This window comes from Psittacula echo, assembly GCF_963264785.1.
Source record: "Psittacula echo genome assembly, chromosome: 1".
Taxonomy (NCBI): domain Eukaryota; kingdom Metazoa; phylum Chordata; class Aves; order Psittaciformes; family Psittacidae; genus Psittacula; species Psittacula echo.
In genome coordinates, this window is record NC_137735.1 from 48744530 (window position 1) to 48769251 (window position 24722).

Below are 24722 nucleotides of genomic sequence, written 5' to 3' on the forward strand. Positions count from 1 at the left end.
TGATTAGCTCAACAAGACTATTATTCTTTTGAACTGACAGATGCCAGGAGCACTGCAGATGCTGTACCAAGCTGTGAAGGAGCCAGGAGTACAGGATGACTAGAAATGCAGTTTGTACTTACATCAAGGAAGGGTATGACTAACAGTGTCTACCTGGAAACAGAGTCATGCTGGTCATGTCTGGAGACTGGAGTCATGGAGCAGCCATTGTGAATGTAATGGGTTTAGGAGAAAGTTGTAAGCGTGATAGATGACTCTTGTTTTGTGTGCATTTAGGGTAAACCTTGATTAATAGATGCAAAAAACAGTGAGAAAATGTAACTGTTCTAAGTAGCAAGCAAGAAAAGAGAATGCTTACCTTTTGAAAGTGCATGAAAAGGAAAATGATGTTTTGGTGATGTACACTAAGACTGCCTTTTTCCCAACCTGGAAAAATCAAGTAACACTAGTTCTCTTTAATCAGAAGTTGAGTGATCCCAAAGGAAAATCACCTGAAAAAATAGCTGTCACAATGAAGTGGTAAGAATGCCAGTCTCCATCTTTCTGGTTGGTGTCCTAGCTGTTGTTCTTTATTTAATTAAGAAGAAAATACTTTCCTTTCTCATGGTTACAGAATAATTATTCAGATAATAGTTTTCTGGCTTCTTGAGTCACCTGTCCATGATTTTATTCATTCAGTAAAATGGCATCTTCTCTGCAACCCCTTCTTACCTACTAAAGAGAGAAAGGTCTGACAGCATTATCACTTCTACACTGTAAAATCAGGATTCATTCCAGATTATGGAGGCATTTGTGAGTTCAAGATCATATCTTGTACTCCTGATTACTAACGCTGTGCTATGTCCTGACAAAGCATCCACAAGAAGAACACTCGCTTTCTGAAAAATGAGGCAATGCAGAGCACTTTCTCATGTTCCCATAGGAACGGCTTAGGACTTGCAAGATGAATCCATAGTAAAATGTTTTGTAAAGGCAGGAAGAGAAGCTCTAATCTTGCTCCCAGTTCCCCAGACCTTTGCATTTCTTATGTATTTGTCATTGTCATCACTTAGCAAAATGACAGCACTCTGCTTGTTGTTATGGCAACCGTAGGAAAGGAAGGAAGCTTTTATGCACCGGTGTTTGAAACTAAGCTCCAACAGCTTGTTTGTCAAAGAGCAGTGTTACCTTACAGATTACAGCATTCACAAAACTTAACTTTTTTCTGATACAGCACAAACACATCTGGTAATTAGACTGTAACGTAAATAGAACTGGATGGATCGATCACTGCTGCAGCTGGTGCCTGCTGCAAAAGTAAGAAGGTGCAGTTGACAATGAGAAGGGTGCAGAAGTTGAAGTAAGCATGTGAATGCAAAGGTGAAACAGGCAAAACAAATTCAGAGTCCTCACAGCAATTTAGTTAACTGATACAGGGCATCAGCTTCCTCTGACAGAAGGCTATCATCTTCACAGTATTGAAAGATATTTGAATTTTATATATGTGCTAAGATCAACAGTGCTGGTAACAAAACAGTTTATAGTTTCACCAGTTTGTCAGTATTTAACTGGTAGTTTAACTACCAAAGCTCCTGGATGATTTTCTTCCAAGTTTACCTCAGGCAATCACATAGGTGTCCTCAGTGTTTGACAGCATCTCCAGCAGCACAGCTGTTAGTACTTGCCCTTATCCAAACATTAATGATTTTATCTTTGTCTTACCCATATGGAGAGGGGGAACCATTCTGATGCAAATAGAGACTCTGGGTACTGAAATCCCTATCAAAGCTTTCGGCATCCACTCTGCCAGCTGAAGTCTGTGAGGACTTTGGAAGCTCAACAGCTCTGAGATTTAGAGGTGAGCTGTGGCAGAACCTTGAATCCAACTCATGTATCTGATGCTGGCCCAAGGGAAGTGCCAGGAAGAAGTCAGGAATGACAGATCTGTAGAACTGCTCCTTTCATCAGCAGCCAAAATCGATGCCAGTTTTAGGTGCCATAATTTTGGACTCAGAGAAGGGATAATGTTCAAAGCCATTTGTATCCTAATGAAACTACTCCTCTTCAAGTCAGTTATTTAGAATGTGAAGGCATCTGTTTGGGACTCTAAATCTTGAGGTGCTAATGCTTTGATGACAGTTGTGATATTGGGATCTGGGGTATTTTTATATTTCTCTTATAGCTGATAACAGGGATTTGTGCAGCTCCTGAAGGTTAAAACTTTGGGTAATCTGTCAGGTGGGCTCTGTTCTCACTAACTCATTTTTACAAAGGCTTGGAAATAAAATCCTAGTGCAAGTTGAACTGAGTGTAAATCCTGTGACTTCAGAAGATGAATGATTTTACCCATAACTTGTATTAGTTGCTATGTTAAAGCATATAGCGTGCATGTTTGCTAAATGTTCTCATAATGTCTGTTTTGGATAAAGAAAATAAGATAATAATGCATTTAAAGAGCACATTTAAATTAAAACCTGGAGGTGATTGTGCTGGAATGTTTTCATTCCTTTTTGCACGCAAAGAGTTATTCTTCTGTCTCATCTTCTCTCCCTCTCTAAAAGAGCATAAAATTCACTGGTTGTTCTATGCCTGGTATAGCAGAACTCAGTTTAAGCCAAATGTAGTTGAGAGAGAGCCTTACCTTACCAGCAGGAGACAGCTCTCTCTTGCTATCTTCATTATATCCATGTATTTCAATTCTAACAGTAATATAGCTACTGTATTTTTTAACTGTTTTTATCTGTCTATCTACTTCATCGCAGTTCAAAAGTTCATTTCTGTCTGTATAGTGAAAAAAGCCCTCAACCAAACTAGAGCTGCTCTCCATTTCAATATATTCTTCCTTCTTGTGGCAACTATTCTATGATTCTATGATTCTGTGAATGGTGGAATTTGTGTGACATTGTAGTCAATTCAGAAAAACTGCTGTTCGAGTAACTCTAAAGTTGTCTGCTGTGGGGATATTGCCCAGCTGCTTGTTTTTAATTGCTTCCTCAGGAAGGAAGATTAAAAACAACTGAAATAGTTCTAACTTGTAGATTAGCCCAGACATATGTCCAAAATAATGCAGCTTTTCTTAGGGTTCTGCTACATTACTTCAAATTACTCTTGTTGGGGTTATTTTAAAGTTACCTGTCTCCTTTTTTACTTACTACCAAAAGTATCATCCAAAGGGAAGAGTAAGCTATCTCATCCATTTTAATCTGCCATTTGGCTTAAACATCTCACAAAAACAGATATACCTGAAGAAACACTACTGTGAGGTGGAGTAGTGGAGGTATGGGTCTGTGCTGTGTCCTGTTGGTTGACCATCTCCAGCAGAAGTGGTAACAATATCCATTAATTCTTCAGATGTTACAGATATTTGCTTAGTAAACAGAAATTGGAGCCTTCATGGAGATTGTAGGTGACTCCACTGTTATCACAGGAGAGAGCCTTGTATCTAGTTTCAGGAAACAAATGAAGTTTTTTAAATCATAGCTACATAATAGATGAGGAGCCCTTTAGATTGTCAAATACAAACGATTTTGCTTTTGAGTTCCATGTCCAGAGATGCTGTTAAGTGGTAACACACAAGTAATAATATTCTTAATGATGATTAATATTCTTTGATGATTATATCTGTTTATTTTACAATCACACTTAAAAAAGCAGATATCGTTTGATCAGAAAGATTGTCAAAGAACAGCAAAATCCTTATTTAAAAGAAATGTTTATAAATATTATTTTTCCTTTGCTGAAAGCATGTGAAATTCTTGCAAGAAGGTAAATATTTTAAACAACATTATACATTTCCTTGCCCTTCACATTTTGAGCTTTCAATCACCAGTCCTCAGCTTTGGAGATTTCCAGCTTGCCTGTTTGGGGCACTTGAATCTCTTGCTGATGAACAAACATCCATTCACCTGGCAAGAATGGACAAGGCTGTGTTTCTTAATCTCCAGGGTAGTTTGGGGGGTTGTTTTTCCATCACCCACTGTATGTCCAAATACCCTCTGGCATGCAGTTTTTGAAGTTAGAGCAGGTTATGCAACCCATTTCTAACAACGTGACCTCATGGCTGACCTCATGGATTAGAGACCTCCTGAAGGCTCTCACAATCTGAACTATCCTAGTCTTACTTCAACCAGCAAAACAGATTAATGATGTAGGAACAGCCTCCAAACTCTCACATAATAGTTCATGCTGGTGTACACAGTCCTTTTGTGCTGAAGGCGGTGTAATTATTATCACTTTTACTACTACGGACAAGCTAGCAATGACCCAAACAGCTGTACGTGTAGATACACACAGATAATAAGTGTGGGCATTCCTGCACTTTCAGAGAGAAGTGCTGAAAGCTCTGAAAAGGTCCACTTATATCTGTCTCTGTGTACAATGTAGCACTGTAGTTTTCCACACCATAAAAGCTTGTATTGCCATTAAGCGTTACAATAGCCCAAGAAATTATGCTATTCTAGTAGTAGATTTTATTTTATTTTATCTGCTTTCCAACTTTCTAACACTGTGGACCAGATATTTCATTGGTCAGTTAAGGACATCTTGCATTTGCAATAAATACATTAGGTTGGATCTTCTGTTGCATCTGTTAGCATTTCTTTTCCCTATACTTTCCAGAGTATATACTTTCAAACTCTACATCATTACTTGAGTTTGTGCACTTTTGTTGTACTGATGGCTAGGCTCCTTCTGCAAACTCCACATGTATCCTGTAAACATCATTTACTGTTTGGATTGGATTCGTTCCTCAGAATTAGTGATCACTGGCCTTGAGTTGCCTTCCTTTTTTGGTGGTATATCACGTCAGCACTGAATAGCGAGCAATGCCTAAAACCTATGCAAGTAGTTCACTACATTTTGTCTGCTCTGAACACCAATAAATATTGCTGGATAAATTATTCTTCTCCTGAAATCTTTGCACAACTCTTCTTAAAAAATCTTGTTAATATGTGAGAAGTTTGAAATTTCTGTTTTGGCACCTGCACATAATGTTTCTCTGAGGAAACATAATCCTCAAGATCAAACTTTCTGAAATTACTATGTGCCTGCTCTGGTGCTTTTGATAAAACAGCAAAAGCAGGTGCAGAAATAAAAACTAATGCTTTGGCAATGACATTGGAAAAGCTACTTATATGTAAAGGCTATTACATAGAAGAGATTTTTACCAACCTGCTCAAGTACTTGTTTGACTAAAAGTGCCATATCAGGTAAAGCAAATCTCCTTGGCCTGATGAATCTTTGAGTGAAGCAGAACCACAGAGTCTTCATAGCCTTTACCAGAATAACTGGACTAGTCATGAAAAACTTCTGTGTAGACTGGGGAGAAGGAAATCTTAGAATGTTATGATAGCAGATTTGCTTGTCTCTTTTCCGGTTTTAAGTCTGAAGCCATACTAAGACTACTTCTGAATACTGTATTACTTTTATTTGAGTGACCTGGTCTACTCTCCTAGTGTTAGGACAGTGCCGAGAAGCCTGAGTTTCACCTCAGCTTACTTTCAGGTTATGCACAGATTGCATCCTGAAAGAGCCTGCGTCTAATTTCCTCTCTCTCCCCGCTCCCAACCCCCTCCTTTTTCTTTTTTAATTTCGCAATTTATTAAAAGATCGTGACCAGGTCATGGCAATTTTCCATTATTTGCAGAGAGAGCTGCAAATTGCATGTTTTGAGAAAGGTATTTAGTCTGTATTATTCCATCTCATCAGAAATAGCATCTCTAAGGATGGTGAACTATTAATTTTGGTGATGAAAACACTGGGGAAAACTGAGATTGGGAAAATTACTGATGTTGGAATTTAGGTAGGATACCTGCCTAATATGTCTATTTATAATTTTTGCGATTTAGAATGTCTGAGTTAACATTGGGTTTCTGGTTGTAGCATTTCACAGTGCTTCACCTCATTCCTCTTTGGTATGACATCTGTCAGGTTTCCATTGAATCTCCAGCTATATTACTAGGAGGGACCTGTTGTTGAAAATATTCTTCCAAGTATGGGTTAATCATGCTTCCACAGACACCAGAGTAGTTTCATGGGGCTAGGTTTTAATAAAACTATTTGTTGATGAGCTTTGGCTCTAATATCTGTTCCTGGAAGATGCCAATAACAGTGTTCTGTGTGAAGAGAATGTGTGAGCCTTGCCTTTAACAGCTGATTTAGGTTTTTTAATTAAACATTGAAAGTAGACACAGTTGTGTACTTCTGTAGTGGCAAGTGTTGTAATGTTAGCATCAACACCTTTCATACTACGTAGCTCTCATGTACTGAGAGTGCTTCTGGCTGGACTAAGCATCTTCACAGCAGATATCACTATTCTGTGCTTTTAGCTTTCCACATCTGATTTGTTTGGAGATTCCCCTTATTGCTGCTGAGGTATCTGTTACTGCCTTATTACCTCTTGCTTGAAGACTACCAATAAATATTTCAGAAAGATACCCATCTGTCTTACTCATATGGGAAAAGCCTTGTGTTTGCTCTGTAACCTCCCAATTCTTTATTTTAAACAAGGATGGTAAATGAGAGTGTGTGGGGGAAAAAGCCGTCTCTCCTAAACTGGTAAAAGAAAGAGATGATATTCAGTGTATTTGAATACTCAGCTTTCATTTGTCTTTCCTGTGAACAAGCACAGCAATATATGTTATCACATAAACCTTTGAAACAGAAGCTGTAGAGAAGTGAGACTAAGGAAGAAACAGGCATTAAGCATCATTGAAAAAGTTTCATAAAAAAAAAAAATCAATAGAAGTCTGCTGATGTGTTACGAAAAATGCCTTGCAGATTAATTTCCTTGAGCTGAGAAGCTTTAAATGAGTATATTAACAATTCTGGTTTCACACCTCTGTGAATTATGATCAAACGATGCCCAATTGTTGTTAAACAACATAAAAATTTGATATGTTGTCAGTCCCATTGCACAAAGCAGCACAGTTGTTTACTCAGCCAATTCCTGCTGCAAACCCAGCACTGGGGAATGGAATAACACAAACAAGGTAATGAGTTTTAAACTAATTATGAGGTGACAACAGTATAATTGAACATATGATAATGAGCGGAAAACTAAGGTTCATCGAATGGTTTTCTCAGCCTTAGAAATAACTTTCCTCAGACCTAAAAATTACTTCTCAGATTTATTGATGTAGAGACCTCTGCCAATGACTGAATGGTCAAGAAAACCATTTCTATGCACAGCAGTGATTAACAGCTGACAAACAGTAATTTTGTGCAATTTTAAATCTCCTGTAAATTTGCAGGAACACAGATCTCTGATTGATTATTTTGGGTGTTTAGAGCATTTCCACTTGGCCTCACAATGTCTATATTTTTATAAGATGGAGGCTTTGGAAAATTGTTTCTTCATTATTCGTGCAGAACTTCCTCAAGCTCTGCAGAACCGGACCTTTAGAGGTGCTCTGTGTGCCAGCGTGTTTCCTAACGGTCTGCTGGTTGAAGCAAGGAGCCCATGACTTAGCCTGGCTCACTTTTCCTCTGCTCACCCTCTGGCTCTAGCTTCCCAACAAGCCAGTGCAGCACTGAGGCTCCACTGCCCTACTTCTCGCCAGGGTCACTCCTCAAATCTGTCATAGAGTTGCCAGATAACTGAAAGAGCAGAAAGTCCAGGTTTGGTTTTCTTTTTTCAGCTGCACTGAAGTCACTCTGAACACCAACGTGAGAGTTAAGATTAGATAAATCTGTCTTAATTCAATTCAAATGTTAGCATTGCAGCTGGCAGACATAAGGATAAAGCAAAAAAGGAAAATTACAATTGCAGGCTTGCTCCAAGAATGGGATTTTTGTTTCCTGTAGTGACCATACTGCCACAATGCCTGCACCCCTCTTGTGGTCTATGTTTTAGTCCTCTAGAAAAACCCTGGCTCTGGTGCAGCTTTCATGGAAGAGACCTAAACCTTTTACTGACTAGTGCTAATCCCTAACTTAAGATGTTAGTTATACCCTTACCTTCTAAAACATTGTGAGTTGCCTGTGCCTGGTTTCTGGGTGTGCCAGTGTCTTTGGAGACAATGTGATGGAGTTATCTTCTGCCTGGATGGTAACAGAGCTTATTGTTAACTATAGTCTGTATACCTTTAGGTGTAGACAAATCATCCAACCTGGCCTTGAAAGGTCAACGAAGCTTTGAGCAACCTGGTCTAGGGGAAGGTGTCCCTGCCCATGGCAGGGAGGTTGGAACTAAATGATCTTTAAGGTCCCTTTCAACCATTCTGTGATTCTATGACCTGAACTGTAAGCTTGAAGCTGTTGTACATGCAGCTTGACAGAAGGAGTTGAGGTGCTTTGATTAATGATTTTATCCCCAGATTTCTGGGGAACCTGTAGGCAGGTGGATGTCTTGACTTTGAAAAAGACCATGGCACAAACCGCCATGGCACACCTGTACGTGATGGATGTGCTACAAACAGAGCCTTGAGCAAGGGGCTAGTAGGAGGTGGACATCTGAGCAGGGGTGAGCATGCCCAGGCCCTGCAGCATGTTGTCCCTGCTGTTGCTTCGCTGCCTGATGACAGCAGAAGCGAGGGAGGGCTGGGGCATGGACAGAGGGGACTGCAAAGAGAAGTGGCAGCAGTGGCTGGGGGAGTTGTGACTGCCAGGTTGTGTGCATGCAGAAGGGCAGTCCATTACACTGTAATTCAGCACCTCAATTATGACACTGTATTTCCTCTCCCTGAAATTACTTTGGGCCTATTTTATGTTATTTTTGGTGTTATATTATCCAAGTGTCCACTTGAATGCAAAAACCTGATGTGTTCAATTTTGTGTCAGGGTCTTCACTATAGTTTTCCAACAGTTCCTATGGATAGTACCATATCCCTACTGCCTTTCACCTCTAATTGTGTACGGCTTTACAAATGACACTGACAGTATCTCAGAGTGGAAATTTATCAGAGCCGCAACGTCTTTGCGTTGATCTGTAAGAAATCATTATTACACAATTTTTAAAATTGGGGGTTTTGTGTTGAATAAAAAGTTATATCAAATACAGGACTTCCAAATTTATCAAAAAGTGTGGTAGTACTTTGGAGCAAGGATATGTTTTTATAGAAAGGCCTGAAGAATTTAAGGAGATGCCCAGCATACCTCCTCTCTGAGACTCTGACACTCCATAAATAACATCTCATTGAGCTACACGTCTTAAAAGGCCACCAGAGGAGATCAAACTCAGTTGTTGGGGCTATGGATATGTGTCATGGAGAATTTATTATCTGGAGTCCTTCTCCAGTTTCTACTTCACGTATTTACAATTCTGTTAAGCGTTGTCTTTTTACTACAGTTTTTGGTAATGTCAGAGAAAAAGATGGCAGTTAGCAACAGAGAAGAGATATATAGGAAGTATTGCTGTTTGACATGAATGTGTACTTGAGAAAAGAACCCATTGAGATTTGGATTTTATTTATGTCTGAGTATTTCTACAGCTGCCTTCTACATGCACATATGTTCCCATGCCTATTAATAAGAGACCAGTGCTTAAGTTTATGAAGCACTGAAAACAGTGCTCCTATCTTACCGATGGAATGACTGGACAGACTTGTAGAGGAATGAGTGATACAAGCAGGGGCAGAGCTCAGGCACGGCTTCCAGTTCTTGGTCTGAACCAGTCTCCTGCTTGACACCAAGTTTATAATCAACAGTATTATGCAGAATCTTCCAGAGAATTAGTTGTTCTACAGCGAAGGCATTTTGTAATCAGTAATATTTAAATGCTTTGTTTTGCTTTGCTTTGTTTCTGTAGGCATTTTATCTGCTGCAATGCTGACTGTTTAGCTTTGGCAAGATTTTATTGATTAAAACTTTTTGTGAATGTGTTCACAGCTATGTTTGCATATTAGAGCTACTGCTTTGAAAACATTTCCCTAAAGCCATCCTGATTTCAGGTCCCTATTAGGAAGCAATGCAGTTCCTCTTGTTCAGTGGCTTATATAATCCCAGAAAGCATCTGGAGTATGTTTATGTGTCAACTATGAATGCAGATGTACAGAAAAGACATGTTATTTGCAAAGAGCTGAGTACTCTATTTGCATCAGCCTGATTTTATTATTATTATCACTTTCCTGTGTGCGAAATATGTAAGTCCTCAATAATGAAAGCAATACCTACTGAGACTTTGTTCAACAAATAAATATTAAAAAGGGGGATTGGGTTTTGTTTCTTTCCTTTTAGATCCATTTCAGTTCTTCACCAAAAGTGAACCTGCAAAGGAACAAACTGTTCAACCAGCTATAGCCCGGAAACCCACTGTGATCCGAATCCCAGCTAAACCCGGGAAATGTAAGTTCTTCTCTCAAATTGTCTGAGAAATCTGAGAAAACCTTTTTAACTGTGACTCACCATTTACTTTGTTGAATTGCTGTTTATTAGCTGTATTAACTACCAAAGGAATTTTGCGATACAGTTTGACAAAACAAAGGAGCCAACCTAAGGGCTGTGGTGGGAAGGAGAAATAGCTATGAGTCATGTTCCCCTCTCCCTGCCTCCCAGCTACCTCATCTGGCTCCCTCCTTTGCACTACGTTTGATGTCCCTTGCACCTTATGGAGCTAATACATATCAGGGGTGAAACAGTGGGGACTTTTAAGGGAAGCAGCAGGGAACATCTGGAGGAGACCTTTTTTAGCAGAAGCAAGCTTGTTTTGTCAGCTAAACCATATCACTGAGTTGTACCTTTGGTCAAATTCACTTCTGACATCAGCTGAGGGTGTTTGACTGCTGCTCCAGAACTTCCTGAGAGCAGAGCCCCCACTTGTCAAAGGAACAATATTAGTGTCTTTAACTTTGCTTCAAACACAGCTATGTTGGGATGTAAGGATAATTTTCACAGATTACATCAAATAGTTTCCCTTGACCCTTGTGAAATTTGAAATCTGTGGCCATTTAAGCAATGGTGTTTTGGTAGCAGTTGAGGGGATAAAAATGGCATGTGAGAACTTGGATGCAAAAACCTGATGTGTTCAACTTTGTGTTAAGGTCTTGACTATAGTTTTCTAACAGCTACCATATCCCTAATGCCTTTCACCTCTAATCCTTTACGGCTTTACAAATGACACCAAGAGTATCTCAGAGTGGAAATTTATCAGAGACACAAGGTCTTTGTGTTGATCTTTGTATGCAAGAGTACACTCTTGCTTCTCTTTAGCCTTATGTTTTATCCTCAAAGCTTAGGGAGAAATGTCACGAGATAGCTCTTAAAACTCGTATTTCAAAATCATGTTTTACTACACTGACTAGGTGTAGAGCCAGTTTGTAGCAACCAGATGTCCAGGTGGCTTTTCTCCTAAGATTTTCTCTCATTATTTCCTCAGTTCCCTTCTTCTCGTTCTCACCCCACCTCCCCAGTGCTAAAATACTAGGATTTCCTTTCCTCTTCATAAGTGAGAAATGCATTTGAAATGATTAAAAATATTGAGAAGACTGAAAATAAAGCAAGAGAACAAATCTTTCTGTTAATTGTGATCTTTCTGATCATAAATAAAGGTGGGTTTTTTTTTAGTTGGAAGAATACATTTACAATCACTGTAAAGAACCCAAGACATAATTCTTCTCTGGAAAGGAAATGATGATTTCCATTTTTGGGGGGGAAAAAAGGAGAAAAAGACCTGACAGTTTTTTTATTTTTTTTTTTTTTTTCTTCACTGAGCTGGATTCTCTTTTGAACTTGTAGATAACTGGTCCCTTGCTGCTCTCTAGTGGTAATGGAACTTCCCACAGGAGACTGCTGCCCATGCTGTGCTTAGCTGCAATTATCAGGGGAGTGCGAAGGACTGCTTTATGGGAGGCTGTAGCTGGAAGATTAACAGGATGTGGAGGGACAGAAGCAGGTTCCAGGAAAGCAGAGTAGTCATATGTCAGTAGAAATGTAAGATGTTAAAAAAATTAGAAAAGTAAGTTGCACTTACTTGGACCAAGGTATAACATGGATACAGTAGGATTTACCTTGTAAGAGGTAATTGCATACATAATTGCAGTACAAGGGTCTTTCACCATGTTGGGTGTGGAGGGAGATTAATTCTGCCAGGAACCACTGCAAACCTAAAAGAAATATCCCAAAACAACTACCAAAACACCAGCAAAAAGGGGACAGAGCTGGATGCTTAAGAATTTGAACTCTGGTAAAGCACTCATTTAGCATTAGCATTTTTGTTGAGATTTCATTAGAAAGGAAGTATTAAACTTCCACTTCAGTTATTACACTTAGAAATCACTGAAAATAACACCTGCCTTCTAATTCTTGGGTGGGTTTTTTCTTCCTTTATTTCCTTTAATTATGGTCTTGTAAAGAGTAGAGTCAAGGAAATTAGGCCATCTGTATATATCAAGATTTGAAGTGGCGTGAATAAATAAATCTCTCGTGCTTTTTATAGATCAGTAAGGCATGATTAGAAAAGATTTCTCCTGCAATTACTGTCAGGTATTGGTTTTATTTTTCATACTAAGTTAGTAGAGTGATGAACTGCACTAGTTTTGTTTTTCCTGTGCTTGGTCACAGGTGGTCACAGGAAACCAACATAGTAACTGTGACTTGCTTCTAAGAATAAGGGATTTATCCTTGAACTGATCCATTTTTAAACATCACACCAGTGTTTTATATCATCATGATGCAGCTGAGATGTTAAAAACAAACAACACTTCTCCTTCTTACAGGTTGTTTCTTTGAAAGTACTTTTCATGAAATGAGCAACTGAATGCTTTCATTTGGATAGAATCTCTTTTGTCATCGATCTATAAATATCCATGCTGTCTACATATATTTTTACATAACTCCAAGACTGGCTGGAAGTCAGAAGAGCTTAAGTGTCTGAAGTTCTTTGTATGAAATTAATATTCTTGGTATACAAATACATTGTAAAATAGATGGCAGGGTTCTAATACATAAAGACAAAATGATTGGTACATAAAGACAAAATGATACTGGCAAAACCTGTCTAAGTGCTTCCCAGGTTTCAGTGGGAGAGACTTTGAAAGCAGTATAATATATCATATAATTAGCAGGTTTTTACGTTCTTTATTGAAGCTGAAGACATCATCACTCTTCCCTAGTAAGAGCTATACTGCTTCCTCTTCCATTTCCTGTATTTGCTTAGCTCCTTAAAGACTACCAAAGAGCTTCCTTCTCTGTTTTCTGTCACCATGAATTTTGAAGCAGGCAACAGTTTCTTTTCTTGCATTTACCTTTCTGGAGATTCTTCCATCCAAGTCTCCTGATCTTTCAGGGTTACTTGAAATAACCCTCAGCTGTTTTCCAGCCTGAAGGATATTCCAGGAGCTGACAGCTGAAAAAAGTGAGCCAGTTTAGAAATGTGGCTGAGAGATGGTGATGGTGTTTCAGGGTATCCCGTCATGGGTCTGACATTCCCAAGGGTAGAAGCTCTTCTACTCATCTAATATTATATCAACAAGTATTGCAGCTGAAACCCTGAAACTCTAGAATAATTTACTGGTGTCCTGAGCTTAAAGTGAAGATCCATTATGCAGGATGGAAGGTACTCCTGAAATTAACCCCAGAGTTGCAATATTCCCTTCATGTCCCTTTTTTCTTTACTAGTCTTTAAGTGTTCCTGCCCATTGGCTGCTCTGGCTTTCAGTAAGGAAGTTGTGTTCCCGAAAAAATGCCTCAAATCAATATGCATTCCCTCACCTATTGTTGGTTCATGTGAAGAAGCTATTAATTAGACTTTCATTTAGGAACTTTTTGGGTTTTTTACAGCTTTAAATGAAATCCTGCATAGCCCTCCGCCACTTCCTGCTGAAAAGCCTATTGGGAACACCTCTGATATCACAGTGGGAAAACAGAACAGTGGTGACCTAGTAAAAAAAGTGGTAAGTTAGGACTGTTTTCCTGTATTACAGCTTTATCTGCTTTGGTTAACAGATCTCTTGTGACTCTCAAGCATTCGTGAAGTAAGTTATTTGAAGGACCAAAGGATTAAAAGTACTACTCAAAAATATAAAGCTTTTTTCTTTTAATTGCGTTCTCTGATTTAATCAGATAATTTAGACTGCTGTCACTTCTGAAAAGCACTTTGTTGATTTTACTGAACTTTGATCACATCTATCTTCAATTTTCTGTATTTAGTAGCTGGAATCAGGATATTCTACGATTTACTTTCAAAAGCACTGCAAAGTGGTTCAAAGTCCAATGAGATTTACACAGTGAAATGCTGTCAAAGTCCTTTAGAAATGTATTTTTTTAACTCCATACACATGGTACCTCTCAGTGTCTGTGCTAATTTCCAAGCAGAGGAAACTTTTCTGTAGATGAATGAAGCTTGCTTTATTCAGCTCTTTCCTTCTAGTTGTTTTCTTCTGGTCCTGTTAGAGCCAGAGTAGAGCCATCTATTTGGGGAAGTAAGGCTCTGCTCCTTGCTCCTGAGCATCTAGTAATGGTAGACATTGTAGCATTGTAGCTGTGTATCCTATATGCCCTTTGACATGGATTTACAAAAGGAAATTAGAACAAACTAGAAAATGACAGTAGAATTTCCAAATATTGAGTGCTGTGATAGCAAGAATGGCAGTCTTGGAAACCACAGGCACTAAAAGATAAAGTCAAATCAAAAGCCCTCACTAGCTAGAGAACTGCCATGAAATTTCTTTGTGGCTACCTCTGCTAATAGGATAAAGTGGTTTTAAAATGTCTTGATTGAAGAGGCTGTTCACAGAGGTTCCATCTTTTCTGAATAATGCTGAAAAAATTATGTCCAATACAAGATGTTAAATAATATTTTAAAGAATGCAACCTCAAAACTTTTCCAGTGTCATCCAAGTTACTGTGACAGGCATATGTAAGCCTCAGATAATGTTTTTAAGAAAAAGACTGCATCAAGTCCACTGAAACATTCAAATCTTATCCTTGGAAAGATATGAACTTCTGTGCTTCTAAAGCTAGTATTGTTTGTCAGTGGAAGCGATTAACCAACAACAGTAAAAATTGTTGACTGTAAGCAGTAATTGGCACAGATTTCTTCCTTCTCACACAGAAGAGGAATTTTTTTGGTATAACATCCCCACTTGAAAGTGGGAGGTTTCTTTCTAATCAGGATTGTTCAGCCAGGAACATTAATTTGGGGAATTAATCAAGGGTCAAAATTTTGTCACAAAATACACCTAGGTATTTTCTAGGGATGAAAAATCACCAAAATTGCTTACCAGTTTCAAGAACATGTATCCCTAATTAAGTAAACAAGGCCGTTCAGACCTATTGGATATTACTGGTTCTAAAAATGATACTTTTGAACCCAGATTCAGCACTCTCATTTACCACGCTGTTCCACAAGCAGCTGTGCTTGTTCAGAGGAGCTGGCAGTACTTTCTGGCACTGGGAGGACAACGAGCAGCAGGAGGCAGAAAGGATGGTAACTTGTTAATCTATTACTGTGGTCCAAGCCCTTCAGACATGGCACATGTTCTCTTCTGCTGACTCTGTTACAGAGTAGTAATCTCTGGCAGGGTCAGGATGGACAGCTGAGAGAAGTAACACCATAATGTGCCAAAGCAAAATTCACCAGGATTTGTCTTTTAGATCTCTAGGAAACATACTTAGATGCCTTCTTTAATGAGAGCTAATGTTATTTGCAAAAGATGCTATCCTATGTGAGTTTCATTAATGTCATGTTTTCTACTTTAAGCCTATTCATCTGTCAAAGTTAGATCAAAATTGATGATGTAACTGCTGCAGCTGTTGGAATTCTGTGGGCAGTGAAATTGTACATTGTATGACTGTCCTGAATTTGGCTCTTGAGCCCTGACTCCCATCAGGTAGGAGAAGAGGGCTGGGTCATACTTAATGCACAACTCAAGCTGTGATTCAGGTAGTCACCCAGATGATTTACATTTTCTTCTGTGTCCAACAAGACTTTGAAATGCTAGAATGCACCATATCACTTTATTCCCAGTGATTTATTCCCAGACCTCTAGAAACTCCTGTTTTTCCTGCATGTAGGATATAATTTAATAAATGCATCATTTAAACAAGTTTATTTTTGTTTCTTAGGCTTAAAGAAATGGCTTTTTTCTTTTGAATCTTTATAGGAGTTGGATCATTCAGAAAAGGGTGGAGTGCCTCAGCTAGATCCTCTACTACCCCCAAGGTAAGTGCAGTTCTTCAGTGATTCACTTAAAAGTGATGTTTCTAAGTTAGTTTACCTAGTTAGTTAGTTTCAATGTAGACACTACCAACTCTAGTTCCAACTCAATAGGCTTGGGTAGGTAGTATGCTCACTAATAAATAGGCAGGACCAAGTTGCTAGCTGATTAATACTTGTTTGTATGCTATTGGTATGAGCAGGGAGATTATAGGAGGACAGCTGTTTGGCTCTTCAGCTAATGTACAGTGGCTGCTGACAGTCATTCCTTTCTGCATCTTTAACCTTTTCACCCACAGCACTTGCACTTGTGACTGGGTTTGAGTGGTAAAGGAGTGGAGGTGGCAGTTGCTATCACCCTGAAAAGGGCAGATGCTGGGCTGGTGCCTTCCCAGAAGTACTGGCTAGTTTATACAGTTCACTTCAGCTGTAAAATATCTATGAAGATGTAGAATCAATGATAACCTTAGGGTTTTTATTCTTTTGACCCAGTAAGAAAGAAGGTCTGTGGAGGCAGAAGTAGCTGGACCAGCCTTAAATTCAGGTCCACTGAATGCCAGAGACAAGCTGAAGGAAGATAAAGCATTGAATAGCTAGGCCACTGTGGCTCTCTCAGCATCTGCACTCTAAATCTGTGGGCTTAAACACAAGAGCTTTCTCTGTTGTGTCAGAACAAGAGAATCTTTCAGCTATTAAATTTAGACTACCAATAATAAGAATAATTCATTAACAGGAAAGAGTGTGCTTGTACCCACAAAGAAACACCTCATTATCATCCCTTATGGGCTTGTTGCTTTCCCCTGTTCTGTTTAGTGTAGCAGCATTCCTGATTCTCCTGAAAGTCTCTGGAACTGCAGTAAACATTTTGTCCTTTGTCTTTTCTACTCAAATGGATTACTTTTTTTTTTTTAAAGTAAGCAATAATAATTATTTGAATTTCTTGTTAGAGTTTTCCTGTTTAGCTGAGTTGCGTTACAAATGCATGGGTTGGTTTGTTTCCAGATTTAATACAGTCTAACCTGAAATCTCCCATTTTGTCAACATTAAAAAAGCTTACTTTAGGATGAGGCCAGGAAAGGGGAGAGGTGGAAGTTGAACAGAAGTGGATTATTTTTTTGAAATTGAAAAAACTAATCCAATCTCAAGTAGTAATGGAGAACTAGTATCAGGAGCATTAGTGGAACACTAGTGTCTTCTCAAGTGGTGGATGACACTCAAAATATGTCAGAAGGAGACTCCAAAGATCCACTAATGCACATTTGTTGTGCTTGATTTTTACAGACCCTTGAGGAATTCATGTAAGCAAATAGTTGTGCTGAATTGGACTACATGAAAGAGGGACAACTGTAGCAGAAACTTGCAGTAAATGGCCAAATATTTCCCATTAATAATAAAACAATTTTGTATTTTTGGAATAGTGTTAGTGCTCGGGTTCTTAATAACAGGAAGCCAAAGTTATATGTACATAATGCTTGTTTATAGCAGAGGTGAGTTTTTCATTAGCAAATTATTGATTTGGCCACACTCTTTGATTCTAAAAATCATGGCTTGTGTGTACTCTATAGGCAGCTTTTTTTCATCAATGCTTAGTAAGGGGGATTTTTTAGATTAATTACCACTGACATCTACTAGTTTCTGACTTTGATTCCTAAACTACTGGCACACTAATGAGAGTGTGGTAGCTCCAGCACTGCCAGAAAACTCAAGTGTTTTCACCAGTGCTTTCTTTCAGCAGTAGACATCAGTTGCATAAAAGTGGTAGTTCTGCTACTGCTGCCATAGTGCAAAGTGGTGTTATGTGTCATGAGTTTCAGCAGGGGCCCAGAAGTCAGTTGAGGTAAGTGACATCCCAGGGCATGAGCTAGTCTTATTGCTGAAGACCAGCTACATCAGCAGAGATTCTCAGGGCTTTCACTAAAGCTCTCTACTAGAACAACTCCATCCTAAGGCAGCTTCAGACAAAGCTCTTTCTCAGGGTGGATTGCTGAAAGAAATCCGGCTTATGTAGTGGACTCTCCAGGAAGCTGGCAGGCTGTTGAGAAGTGAAAGAGGTGAGCAGACTTAGAAATACGTAGTCAAGCAATCTAAGGACTTGATCCTCTAGTTCCAGTATCTGAAGAGTTCATGTATTCCCAGAGAGCTTCAGATATTACAAACTCTACAGCCCAGATCATCCCGCATCATGTTTCCTTATTGCATATTCTATAGCTAGGGCTGTGGTGGAGGATGAGGCAGCAGGCTTATTAATATGTGTATTTCCTTTATACTTTACCTGATTTTTAGGCCTGTGAATGGAAAAATTATACCTGCTCGACCTCCCCCACCTAGAAGTGTTCCTGGGAGGCCACCTCCACCAAAACTCTCTGCAGCCAAGACCTCCTCCCAGAAGGAAGCTCTTTCGCGGTCTACGTCTGACATCTGTTCTGACAGAAAAGCCAGCAAGTTCAGATTGGGACCCAAGAGAACAAAAAGTTCAGTCTTCAAAAATTCAGATCCAGCATTACCTCCTAGACCTAAACCAGGTCATCCTCTCTACAATAAATACATGGTGAGAGTTGAGATATTCCGAGACTGTTGGTCATAAACCAGTGCTGCTTTAAATAGTAGTGAAAGAGGTAGTGAGGAAGGCTATGATGTGGCTTTCAAAGTGCATCTATCAGCATCGAATTCCTTAGAAAATACTGATAGATAGTAATAAGTACTGTAAGGTAATGATGGAGAAAGGCATATACAAGCAAAGTATAGATATGTGTGTGTATTTTTGTGTATATATATCATTAATATATATATATTTTTAATGCATACCTTTTGGGTTTGGGGGATTTTTTTTAATAGTCACCAGTTCTGAATTCTATCGCAGCACATGAAAAGATGCTAAATGATTGTGTTCGTATATTGGTTTTCCCTGTATATGTCAAAATGCGTAACTTGAAAAGTAGTTGACCTTGCTTAATCAAGCCTGCAGAGAGTGAGGAATGTAATATCACTTACCTTTACATTTTCGTCCTATTGATGCCATCCATTTTCATTATAAAATAGTTTATTTTTGGTATTGCATGTGTTGTTATGGAATAGTAAATATAAGTGGATCGATATTACAGATAAAAAGGGGAGTCTTTCCCCAGACACTTGAAACTGATCAGCAATCAGAGCTGGTGGCTGCTTGAACCAGTGCTGTTGTCAAAAAAAAGCACCCGCACAACCATAGCATGAACATCAACATTCAGTACAACGTGGAAGCTTTCTGTTGCCTTCTCTTTGATCTTCACTCTTGCATTTAGATCCTTGGTGGAGCAGAAGAGCAAGAAAGAGAGAGAAAGATGTATCTAAGTTGAAAGTAGGAACAGCTTAGAGATAAGGGAAGCATGATGCTTCCTCTCTGATGCAGCCACGCCTGTTTGCATAAGAAACATGTGACATATTTTTGTACATGAGATTTTATTCAGTAACAGATCACTAGTAATTCCCTGCCCTCAAATGTTGCCGTCAATGAAATTTTCCACCAGGTTGTTTCTCCAGTGCTCTCCATGACAAATGAATACATTTTTGTGCCAGTGTGTTGCTAAACATGATTACTGTATGGTATGATATCAGTTAGATGGCTGAGACACTTCTAAAGCAGATGGCAACACCTGGGTTTCTTCAAATGGCAGTTCATATCACCAGCAGTCTGAATGCCTTCCAAAGGAGCTTGTCCTCTTCCACTGGACTCCTAAATTAGTTACCTGTAGCAGATGGTTTGAACAATTCCATTGTCTGTCCATTTTCACTCACAGTGTGAATTTCAGGTGCTTAGAAGTGAAATACAGACATTTCTATTTGCCTCTGTTTCTATTCAAGCTACCTGTGCCTCATGGAGGTGCCAAGGAAGATTGTCTTCCCAGGAACACTGGAGATCTGTCTTGTAAGGTAAGGCATCTTTTTCTGCTGATAAACATTTAATGAGTAAGACTTCTGTTGCGTTACAGCATCAAGTGCTTTAGGCTTTAAAGGTTTCACTGAGAAATATAATAGTGTTTTATTAAATCCTTGTGTTTCTTTAATAAAAACAAAACAACTAACAAAGCAAAACCCAATAATCATGATTTGCCTCATAGCACAAGGACATTCTGCTTCCTTAGCAGAGCAACAGTAATTATTTGGAGTGCCAGAAGGCAGAGGAAACTGGTAAAATTCCTCTGTCTCATTGGAAGATAATCACTCCCTTGGCTGAGTATCTGAAAAGTGGGCAAAAGATAAGTGAGTAGCTGTATGAAGTACTTACTGTACATGATACATCAGTAAATTGGCTTTGACATACGAACTTCAAAGAATTTTCCTCTTTCTGCTTCTACAGAACTTAACGTGTTTTTAGGCCATGACTGGATTAATATTAAATAGTTAGTATAAATTACAGCTTTGAGCAGCCTTTTTGATTATTAACAGAAACCTATATGGCTGAAATATATTTCTATGCAATCTCTTGGTTTCTGTTGTAATTCATATTATTCTGGCCTTATCTTTGTCCATGTTGGTCTTTTTTGGTTGGGTTTTTTGTATGCAATCAACTACTTTGAATGTAATTCACAGTGGTTGTCATCAGTACAGTCTAAAAATTCCTAGTGGGAGGGACAAAGAAAAAGGCTCAGCATTTTGGATATAATTTCCCTTTATGAAAATCCCACAGCAAAACTGTTTTTTCCCCTCAGAGTTATCCTCTGGTAAGCAAAGGCCTTGTGGCTTGCTCACCCCTCAAAAATGCTGAGGGGCAGATGTGCTGCCCCTGATGAGTGTACTGGGGAGAGTTGGGCTGGGGTGTTCCCTTGAAGAACGCAAGAGTGTCTGGCAGCATGCAGTACTGAGCAACAGTGCAAAATTTGACCACAACCCTTGCAATGAGAGTTGATGCCAACGCTCCAGGTTTCTGACCCACAGATTGCTGAGGCTTTGTCTACACTAGGAAAAGTTACATGCCTTTCCTTCAGTTTACTGGCTCAAAACTAGATTTTGATGAAATGTATTCTGGTTATGCAAAAGGCATACAGGATTCAGTCCGATAGCTCTGTGACCAATATTAACCGTTGCCTCCAAAGATGGTTATCTGATACCAGAAAAACATTGTGTCTGAAGTCACAAAATTACTTTCAGAGCACGTAATCTGTATCTTCCATGATTTATAAACTACATGTATTTATATGTTGTCAGGATTCAAGCCACCCTCCAAAAGTTCCTGACACGAGTGCACCTCATGCTGTAGTCCTGCATGATTTTCCTGCAGGTAAGCAAATGTGAATATTCTGGAAGCTTGTTTTACTCCCAGATTTTCAAATTGGAATTTTATTAGGAATTATTGCTTAAAAATGATGAGGAAGCTCAGCCTGCAAAGTCTGCATGTAGAGTCGTTCACATCCATGGGTTTAGCTATAGTTGGGCTAGTCTTCTCATTAAAGCAAACTAGTTTATCAAGTGTAATTAAGACTTTTTGAAAACCCATTCTGGTTTTGTCTGTGATATTTATATTAAGGAGGTTTTACTTAAAGAAAATCAGTGTGACAACTACTGTTAACTGAAATGATGCTGTCTTACAGAGCATCCTGATGACCTGGAACTCCATTCTGGAGATACTGTTTGTCTTTTGGAGAAAATCGATACTGAGTGGTACAGAGGAAAATGTGGGAATCGCACAGGGATATTTCCTGCCAGCTTTGTTAAAGTAGTTGTATGTAGGCTTTGTATTCATTGCTACATAAGATCCTGCTGCATTTGTTTTCTGGTTCTGTTTTACTATAGCTCCTGTGTGTTTAACTAAATTCTATATTTACATAATCTCTTTTTCCTCTGGCAGTACAGAAGACAGAAGATATTGTTTGTATGGTATTAGAAAGATGCTTGATTTGGCAGGATCAGCTTGTGTTATGGGGATTGTCTTGCTATCATTTGATGCCAAGTGAGAAAATCATGGCCCTTACCAGATTCTCTTTGTTAACCTGGGTGGTTTCTCAGGGTCTACAGAGCAGATTAGTTGTTCACAGCTGCATGTAGGAATCAACACTCGGTAAGCTTGTTGCTTTTTGTGCCTCACCCCAATCTTCCAGTTTCATTTTCTTGTCCCTTGAACTGTGCTGGAATCACTGCTTTCATAACCATGTAGTGAACTAGGTCAGGGCAACAGTTGGGCCCAATGAAACATGGTATTTTTCTTCCTAGAATATTTTTTTGTTTTTCCAGCTGGATCAATTTGCCTAAGTGGCTTACTAAGTGGCTGCACAAGTGGTGGTGCTGGCACAGTGCAAGGAGATTGTGTTGTTGCAAATGAGCAGCTTAAAGCAATCCTGTTAGTGAATGTGACAGTAAATGGCACGCAAGAGACAGGTGCTGTTTTGGGACCCAGTAGCGATTAATTTACTTCCTCATCTTTAAAAGAGATACAGTATGGTTCACTGCATCAAAAGCTGTGTCAAATCTATTGCAAGCCTGAGTCTGAGATTAAAGTCCGTTCTGTGACACTGGAAGGGGCCTTTGGGCTATCCACACCAGCCATATGGACATGGAGGAATGCTAAACTTGACACCAGGATGCAGTGAAGTTGTATGGATGGGCATTCACATGGGCATCCATTTCACTTGGAGAAGAGCACAAGTGGGCACAACTTACTCCTGGGGAGATTCCAACTTAATACAAGAGGAAGATTTTTCACAATGAGAACAATCAGCCATTGGAATACTCTCCGCAGGGAAGTGGTGGATTCTCCAGCACTGGGTGCTTTTTAAGATTTGGCTGGACAGGGTGCTGGGACATCTAGTTTAGGTCATGTTTTCCCAAGGAAGGCTGGACCAGATGATCTTTGAGGTCCCTTCTAATGTGGTATTCTGTGATCCATGAAAGATAGTGTCTCTGTCAAGCCAGGACAGCTGCCAGAGATGAGCACTGCCACTATATGGGCAATACCAAGTATTTGGTAACCAACAGAGAGTGCAGTGTGGCTGTTTTGTTTGTAATGGTGTTTAAGATTTTAAGAAAAATTCTGAAGAATAAAAACTAAACTTGGCATTAGTAATAATGGAACCATGCTTGATTTGCTTTCATGAGAAAGATCTGTTAGCTAAATTGAATAGCTGCTTCTACACAGACCAACAATTTAATTTAAAGGCTTTTGTTACTACTGATGGCTAATAGAGAAAAGATTTTATGTTAAAACAGTGAAAAGGCTATTTGGGTTGAATTCAGCATTGATGCAGACAGGTAGAACTTTGTGAAGACTATGGCAGATGTGTTTCAAATTTCTGTTTTAGTTGTGGTTACCCTTTGAGTGCAAAAATCTTTTGTTTCAAAAAAAATTAAAAATGGGTGAGTCAAAGAATAGCACAGTACAGAAGGTTGATTTACTGAGGACTTCATTCATGTCAGATTTGATGTTGGTACAAGGCCTCTGTACTATACACTACAGTGTGGTTTACAGTATTGAGCTAGGTAACAGCTTAGGTCTGGATACCCAGCAATAATACATGGTTGTTACTTAGAACCTTCAGAGCACCACAGATGCCAGCTGCTCTAGAAAGAGCACGGCAAAGATTATTTGTCCTAAAAGGCAGCATGATCTCCAGTCCTTCACATAAGTTAATGAAACGTTCTTGTTGAATTTATGGGAACTGGCTGATGTGATAGCAAACTGTAACCCAAAGCTCCTCGCCAGGGTCTCTAGGCGTGCAGTCTTACACATCTCACAGATATCTTTTGTGTCATAGATATGATACCAAAAATACAGTTGAAGTCCTCTTATGATAAAGGCATTGAATGCTGTCTGTTTGATATATCTATGTATTGATTTTCTAAATTGTATTTCTCCAATTCAAGTGAGATTTGCGAGATGTATTTGTGTTTGGAGGACAGCTGGCTACCAAAGCACAGACAGGATAAGTGTAAACAATAATTTTGTCTGTTGTAATATATTGTGCTAGTAAATAATAGAGAGCAATTACCAATTGAAAGTTGGGAGTTAAATGCAACAACATGTAGTTGCATCCAGTCCCATATGCTGTCAGTCATGCCCCAAGTAGAAACAGCAAATCAGTTTCACAGTAGAAAACATTAAATAGAGCTCCTTGTTTGCATGAGATTGGAAAATGAGAAATCAGGCATACAAAACTGAAATCTACATTAATATCATCAAATATCATAGCATGCCAGTGACTAGAGTGTCACATGGAGGTCACAACTGGAGCTGATGCCTAGCTGAAAAATAGATTATTGTAACTGGTTCCAAGTTTATTGTACTTATGTTGCCATGAGCTTGAAATGGAAGATTTTACTTATTTTGCTGTCTTACTAGATTGATGTACCAGAAGAAGGCAACAGGAGAAGAATACCCTGTTCATCACAATGTATTAAGTGAGTCACATCAATACCATTTTCTTTTTCATGTTGATTTATTAGGAAGTAAAAAGGAAGATAACTTTGAAGTATTATCTGCATTGAGGTTAGTATGGCGAACAGTTTATTCACCAAAATATATTTTAAAAATTAAGCTCTCAAAACTGACAGCTTTTGGTGAAAACTTCATATTCAGGTAAAAAAAAAAAAAGAAGCCTAAAAACTCACTTTGTGGCTTCAAAAAATTGGTAGAACACTTCATTTTTGTAAGATAAATGTTATAATGTTTATAATAAATGTTCAT

The 24722-nt window shown here is 38.9% G+C and overlaps 1 protein-coding gene across 1 annotated transcript in view; it reads left to right on the top strand.

Annotated features, from left to right (window-relative positions):
- SH3D19 (SH3 domain containing 19) overlaps window positions 1–24722 on the top strand; it is a gene marked incomplete at both ends in the record, with an annotated part of 82201 nt that overhangs the window by 52410 nt on the left and 5069 nt on the right. Inside the window, 8 exons of the mRNA XM_080638921.1 lie at window positions 10153–10260; window positions 13693–13805; window positions 16017–16075; window positions 18353–18617; window positions 19910–19978; window positions 21254–21326; window positions 21637–21767; window positions 24378–24436. Coding sequence (XP_080495047.1) covers window positions 10153–10260; window positions 13693–13805; window positions 16017–16075; window positions 18353–18617; window positions 19910–19978; window positions 21254–21326; window positions 21637–21767; window positions 24378–24436 — 877 coding nt within the window. The remainder of the gene's footprint in view (window positions 1–10152; window positions 10261–13692; window positions 13806–16016; window positions 16076–18352; window positions 18618–19909; window positions 19979–21253; window positions 21327–21636; window positions 21768–24377; window positions 24437–24722) is intronic.